Source organism: Podarcis gaigeae (assembly GCF_964106915.1).
Source record: "Podarcis gaigeae genome assembly, chromosome: 10".
In the NCBI taxonomy this organism is placed as follows: Eukaryota; Metazoa; Chordata; class Lepidosauria; order Squamata; family Lacertidae; genus Podarcis; species Podarcis gaigeae.
The window spans coordinates 1350986-1358357 of record NC_139686.1 but is presented as its reverse complement, the minus strand read 5'-3'; the positions used below and the strand labels follow the sequence as shown (position 1 = coordinate 1358357).

The 7372-nt window shown below is 53.8% G+C and overlaps 1 protein-coding gene across 4 annotated transcripts in view; it reads left to right on the top strand.

Moving 5' to 3' along the window:
- Positions 1 to 777: 777 nt before the first annotated feature.
- The window catches only part of IMPDH1 (inosine monophosphate dehydrogenase 1), a 63499-nt gene continuing 56904 nt past the window's right edge, over positions 778 to 7372 (top strand). Inside the window, exon 1 of one of the 4 annotated variants that reach the window (XM_083700338.1) lies at positions 778 to 1173. In XM_083700338.1, coding sequence (XP_083556464.1) covers positions 941 to 1173 — 233 coding nt within the window. In that variant the 5' untranslated portion in view covers positions 778 to 940. The remainder of the gene's footprint in view (positions 1174 to 7372) is intronic. The other 3 variants (XM_083700335.1, XM_083700336.1, XM_083700337.1) reach the window with 3 other exon arrangements.

Genomic DNA, 7372 nt, shown 5'->3' with positions numbered 1-7372 from the left:
TGTGCACAAAATTGCACAAAATCTGCATGTGGCAATTGGTACAACAACAACAGCAATTTATACCCCACCCGTCTGGCAGGGTTTCCCCAGCCACTCTGGGCGGCTTCCAGCAAAATATTAAAATACAATAATTCATCAAATATCAATACCAGCCACCCTAGAAGCAGTGTGTGTGTGTTTTAAAGGAAGATGAGTGATGGCAGCATCACGGCAAAACCCAAAAACCGTGCTGGTACATTGCCCACCCAAGCGCCTTCCCTGTGCCCCCCCCCAATTCCAGGCTGGGGTCCCCAGCCAAGGAAACCAGCTGCTCTGCCTGTCCAGACCACCACCCAATATCTAAAGAGAAAAGTGGGCATCCACATGCATAGAATGGTAGAGTTGGAAGGGCACCTCCAGGGGTCATCTAGTCCAACCCGCCGCAATGCAGGAATCTCAGCTAAAGATCTGCTTAAAAACCTTCCCTGCCCCCTGGCTGACCCTAAACTCGCCGGGACAGAAATCGCCCTCTGCCCATGTGCAGAGGCACCTCCGCTTTGCCAGAGGAACAGGAGAGGGTGCGGGGTTTGGAGGGACCTGGCTGAGCGGGGCGAGGCGGGGTCTCCAGGGGGCCCTGCCTCGGAAGGGCTCCCCAGGGGCGTCCCTCGAGGCCCCCCGGAGAGCTCCTGTGTCCACGGGAGGGCGTCCTGCGCTCCTCGGCGTGCGCGTCTCCGGGCACGGCTGCTGGCACGGAGCCTCGGCCGCTTCTGCCCGGCGGGGGTGGAGGCAGCGCGGGCAGGGCAGCGGCGGCGGCAGAGGACGGGCGCGCAGGAGCCGGGAGCGCCTTGCCGGGGAGAGCCGCCCGCAAGCGCGCCGTTGAGGGCCATCCGCTCGGGGGACGCGGCTCGGGCAGTGTCCGGGGCGCCGCAGCGCGCCGTGCGCCCCGTCGAGGCTGCTCGCCATGGACGGGCAGGCGGCGCTGTGCGGCGTCGAGGCGGGCGAAGAGGCGTCGGGGGCGCCCCACTACGACTACAGCCGCATCGTGGGGCCGCTGCGCGAGCCCGCGGCCCCCGGCCAGAGGACGCGGCGCCCCGGCGGGCCGGCCAACGGCTGCGCCCCCATCTACGCGGGACACGAGACGGCGGCGCAGAGGTACAACGCTCGTCTCCTGCAGGCCGGTTACGAGCCGGAGAGGTGAGCGGCACAGGATTCGGGGAAGCCCCCGGGTGGGGGGTCGGGGTGAGAGCTAGTCTCTCCTTCCCCACGGCTGGTTTCCAAAGGGTCGCTCCCCACTAACTCCGGAACCAATCGCGGTGCTTCTGAACTTCAGTTCTTGGCAAAAGGGTCGTTTTAGTTTCGCAGGCGGAACTCAGACGGGCTGCGCACTTGCTTATTCTGCACCTGGGCGCCAGGTGCGCGTCCACACGCGCGCTCATCCCGGTTTTACCCCGCGAGGTGGGCTCGACTGGCGAGTGGGGGCGACTGGCTCCGGGTAGCCCTTGGAGAGCACCAGCCACCCCCCCCCCCCCGTCGCTGCGCTTGCCGTGCCAGGAGAGACACTCCCAGCTTGGGGCTTCTCTGCTTCTCGGAGGTTCCCGACTGTCCCCACAGCCCTTGAGTGGCAGAGGTTAGGCGGGAATCGACTGGTGGACCTCTGGGTGACCCAAAGTAGATCAGCAAGGGTTTCTGACTTCCAGTGGCTCAAAACCATTTGACTGTGCCACAGGGGGTATATTTTTAGTAGTTGTACATTGGTTTTAATTGGCGTTAATATTGTAATTTTTGAGTTTAGCCACCCTGGGACATCCTGGGGAAGGGGAATGTGAGGAACTGAATTAATAACAATAACAACAGTAGCAACAAGCTGGCTCTTCTGCCTCCCTACATTAACCAACTGAAATGAATAAAGTTTGGCGGTGTGTGTTGAAAGGGACCCCCTTAGGTCATCTAGTCCAACGCCCTTCAATGCAGGAGTCTCAACTAGATCATCCAGGACAGATGGCCACCCAACCTCTGCTTAAAAACCTCCAAGGAAGGAGAGCCCACAGCCTCCTGAGGGAGACCGTTCCACTGCCAAACAGCTCTTAGCACTGGAAAGTCTGTTCCGTATGTTGAGTCGGAATCGCATTTCCTGTCCTTTGAATCCACTGGTTCAGATCCTTCCGACTGGAGCAGAAGAAAACCAGCTTGCTCCATCCTACGGTCTCACCTCTACACCTTCCCTTCTTCAGGCCCAACCCCAAGTGGGAGCTCCCTTCAGTCCTGACCCTCAAAACAAATCCCTGGGCTTAGAGAGCTTTCAGTGTTTTGGGTTCAAAAAGAAACAGAGTAGATGCTGCTGCAGACCTGAAATCTACCACTGCCTCCCAAAATGTCCCTGGAATTCACCCGGAGGTCCCAAGACCTCCAAGAGGCCTTGAAGACATTTGCAACATCCCCCCTCCACTGCCAAGCCAAGTCAAGAGGTGACCTGGGGGCACCCAGAACCCTGGGCAGGATCCTGAGACACCCCCCTGCCTTGCACAGAGGCAGAGCTCAGCCCACCCAGCTCAGTATTTTCGGCATCAGCCTCTCATGGTCCCTAGATGTTGCAGGACTACAAATCCCATCACCCCAGCATGGCCTGTGGTCAGGGGTGCCAGAACTTCTGGGGACCCGAAGTTCAGAAAGGCTCTTCTCCACTCGCTGTCGGCAGCAGCTGCCTAGAATTTCAGGCAGGGGCCATAACCAGCCGTGCCTGGAGACAGCAGCACTATTAGGGCTTGAACCCGGGTCCATCTCAGTGCAAAGGAAAGGGACCCCTGACCTCCAGGGCCCCTGCCCAGTATCCTTGTGACAGCCCCTGGTCCCTGCTTCTCGCTTGCACAGCCAGCCCTGTAGGCTCCAGACATGCCAGTTTTTGAAGGCTGCCCCATTTCTTGTCCCCTGATCACCTGGGATGCAACTGCAGGGGGAGGTCTTCATTGTGCAAAAGTCCCGTTGAAATGACCTGTGGCCTGACCCGGCAGAGGCCTTCTTGTGGGCTGGCACATGCACACAGAGCAAGGTAGGCCACTGTTATTCCCAACGGAAGGTGAGCTGCCCAAAGCAACTACACAAGTGTGTGTGTGTGTCTCCCCGGCTGAAACAGGAATCATCATGGAGGGGAAAGCTCTGCATGTGGCATGGAGTGTGTGCTGGTCCCTGTGAGCGTATCTGGGCCATAGTAATAAAATTAATGTTTATCAATATCCTGTGTTTTCCCCAGACCAGGAACGAAGGCAGCCTGCACAAATGCAGCCCAGGACCCATGTACCTATGGGACCACCTCTCCTGGTATGTCCTGCGGAGGACCTTAAGGTCCACAAATGACAACACTTTGGAGGTCCCAAGTCGCAAGGAGGTTAGATTGGTCTCAACTAGGGCCAGGGCCTTTTCAGCACTGGCCCCGACTTGGTGGAACGCTCTGTCACAAGAGACTAGGGCCCTGCGGGACTTGACATCTTTCCACAGGGCCTGCAAGACGGAACTGTTCCGCCTGGCCTTTGGTTTGGACTCAGTCTGACCCTTATGTTTCCCTCCCCTTATGGTTTTGATTTATCGGCTACTTTAAAATGAGGGTGCATTTTAAATTGCATTCTAACCTGTATTTTAAATTGGTCCCCCCCCCTTATGTTTTTACTGTGATTTTATTGGTATTAGCCGCTCTGAGCCCAACTCTGGCCAGGGAGGGTGGGGTTTAAATAATAATAATAATAATTGTTATTATTATTATTAATCAAAACAATACAGATCAAATGGGGAAGACTAAAGTCATAATTTGAAATACAGTGGTATCTCGGTTTATGAACTCAATCCGTTCTGGAAGTCCGTTCTTAAACCAAAACCGTTCTTAAATCAAGGCGTGCTTTGCCTAATGAGGCCTCTCGCTGTCAGTGCCCTTTGACCGCTTGGATTCTGTTTGTAGACCGAGGTAAAGTTCTCAGACTGGGACACTACATCCGGTTTTGTGGAGTTCGTAAACCAAATCGTTCGTAAACAGGACTGTTCTTAATCCGAGGTACCACTATAGATGCAGTTAAACTATAATAGGATTCAAACAATAAAAAAACAGGCTGCTGACAGGAGAGAGGCCTCGTCCCGAAGAGGTCAAGAGGGCACTTGAGGGGTAAGGTGACCTCACAGGTAAACTGGGCCCCAGCTGGGATGATGCCAAAGAGCAAATCACTGATCCAACCTGTTTACTGAAAGACCAGCTGGTCCACCAGGAGGCTAATAATAATAATAACAATAACAATAACAATAATAATAATAATAATAATAATAATAATAATAATTTATTTATACCCTGCCCTCCCCAGCCAAGGCTGGGCTCAGCGTAGCTAACAAGCAATAATAAAAACAAGTTGAATGAATACAACTTAAAAACAAGATTAAAATATGACATTAAAACATTAAAATGCAGCCTCATCAAAGGAGGAGAAAGGAAAAAGAAAGAGGGGAGGGGAATCAAACTGATTCCAAGCCAAAGGCCAGGCGGAACAATTCTGTCTTACAGGCCCTGCGGAAAGAAATCAGATCCTGCAGGGCCCTGGTCTCATGAGGCAGAGCGTTCCACCAGGCGGAGCCATCACTGAAAAGGCCCTGGCTCTGGTTGAGGCTAATCTGACTTCCTTGGGGCCACAAGGGTGTTGCTATTTATGGACCTTAAGGTCCTCCGTGGGGCATAACGGGAGAGGAGGTCCTGTAGGTACGAGGGTCCTAGGCCGTGGCTTAAGAGAGCGCTGGCATAGACAGTTTGGTGGCACCTAAGGGAGAAGGCATAGAGGCCTGGGCTGCAGGAGGAATCTGAGCCCCTTTCCAGGGGTGAGGATCCCCACAGAAGGGTGGGTGCCCAAGCTCTTCAGCCAGGAACTGGGAATGACCCCAAAGGGGCTGGGGGCTGAGGCTCCGGAGTTGAGGCTCCATGGCGAATCTGAAGGCTGCCTAAGCTGGGTGGGTGACGATTATGATTTAATTTTTCCCGCAAGTGGCGCTTGAGTCTCCATCTGCTCAGCAGAGACCCTGGGTGACCCCGGGGTGGGAGCTCTTTTCGGACGGCTGCTCGGGGGCTAGTTATCTGCCTTTGGCCTAAAGTGTCTGAGCTCTTACGTAATGACTTTTAAAGGCTTAATATGAATTTGGCAGGTGCTCATCTGATCTGCGTAGCATCTGCTGGCGGTGGGGAGGGGGCGGGCGTTGGCCCAGGGCCATCTCACCCAGGTCTGGATGGGTTTTGCTGGCGGCACTTGTGTGCCGAATCAGAGGGGCTGAAAACCTACGCCGTAAACTCGTGGAAGGCAGGGAGCCCCCTTGGGTCAAGTCCAGCTGAGCTGCCTGAATGATGGGTGCCCATGGGCTTTCCAGAGCTCAGGAGGACCCAAAAGGGATGCGTGAGACCCAGCCTGTCCCCATCCTGCCACTGCTGCAGAGAGTAGGACTATGAGAAGAGCCTGGCTGCCAGATCCAGCCGGTGGCTCAACACAGTTCTCACAGTAGCCAGCCAGATGTCTCTACTGGGAAACCTGCAATTGGCACCTGAGCAGAAAAGCACTATTCTACCATTTCCAGCAGCTGTTATTCAGGTGCATTGCTGCTTCTTCATTGCGGAGGCAGAGTGTGGGCGTCATGGCGAGGAGCCACCCAGAGACCCTCTCCCCCTTTGAAAGAGGGGGGCCTCTCTTCCAGCTGCCCTGCCTGGTCAAACCTGCTTTGAAGGGTTCCTGAGCCCCACAAAGCACAGAGAATAGCAGGATGGGAGCAGGAGAATTGACTCCAGCCATCTATTACACTCTGAGGTCCTCAGCTATTGTCTGTCGAAAGGTAGCTGAGGAGGAAAGCAGCTCAGCTGGGCTGGCCTTGGGCTTGACCCATTGAGGGCAGACAAGTGGATTGGGCCCAAGTGTAGGAACACAGCTAGTGCTCCAGGGCTTCAGGCAGCGGGGTCTGCTCCTAGCCCTGCCATGCAGAACTGAACCTGGGACCTTATGCATACCTATTATTATTATTATTATTATTATCATCATCATCATCATCATCATCATCATCATCATCATCATCATCTAAAGATCACAAGGTGGTTCAATCCTGAGATAGCCTCTAGTATACACAGCGATCCTCAGATAGCAGCCAGTGGCAAAGAGCTCTTCCTCAAGTTCTTTGCAGGACTGAATTGGGGGTCTTTTGGAGGGAAAGGCAGGGCGGGGGCTCTCCAGCAGTCCCTCCTGCCTTTGACAATGGAAAACTAGGAGGGCGACCAGGGGATGGAGTCCACCAGCACCTGCAAGGATTATCTTATCTATTCTCCATGAGGTCTGGTGACATGCCCAGCCCCAAAAGCATTCTAAGCAAGAATTTCCTTGTCCCTTTTTTGGGCACTTAAGGTGCCGAATGCACAGGGCACTTCAGTAACTTTGTAAAAAGCCCAGAATTTCTTTGGAGCCGCGCAAATCGGTGAGGTCCAGTTCCTCGATGTCAGACGCTGCAATGCTAACAAGGTCTGTTTCTGGGTAGATCAACAGGAGCCTATAGCTGTGTAAAGTAGGAAGGCAGAAAGAGAATATCTACTGCCCAGCAGAAGACTGGGATGTCCACATGGACTTGCCAATGCACACAAACTCATGATTCTTCTGGCTCTGCTTTCTACACACATTAAGAGAACCAGGGCAGGGCATTGGCTTCTGTGGACCCCTCCGGAAACGCTGCCTACCTTTTTCTGGCGCACCCTTGCCCCGCAAAGCTGCTCCTGGCTATTTCTGCCGCAGGATAGAGGAGTGACGTTGGAGACCTTAATCTCCCAGGTAGCAAATGCTGCTAATTGTGGCCTGGCTGCGATGGGCTGAGCAGAGACAGCAGGGAAGAGGCATATACAGGGTGGCCTCAGCTGCTGTTCCCCTGGGCAAAGGTGGGGCGCCTCCCTCTTCCCATGCCCCCAGACCTCTGGGCTGCTTGGAGGGCTTCCGTTTCCTGCCCATAGACTGCCTGTCTTGGGCTGACTTGGGAAAGTGGTCACCAATCTCGGTTATTCCAGGACACGAGAGTCAAGGCTTTTGGTCTTGCTCCAGAAGGACGTGGCAATGTCCGATTCAGTCCCTTGATCTTGTGAACAAATTTCTCTCTTTTTAAGATACTGTATTGTATTGTATTGTATTGTATTGTATTGTATTGTATTGTATTGTATTGTATTGTATAACTACATTAGTATATAAATCTTAGATTTCTAAATACAGTGGTACCTCGGGTTAAGTACTTAATTGGTTCTAGAAGTCCGTTCTTAACCTGAAACTGTTTTTAACCTGAAGCACCACTTTAGCTCATGGGGCCTCCTGCTGCCGTTGCTCCGCCAGAGCATGATTTCTGTTCTCATCCTGAAGCA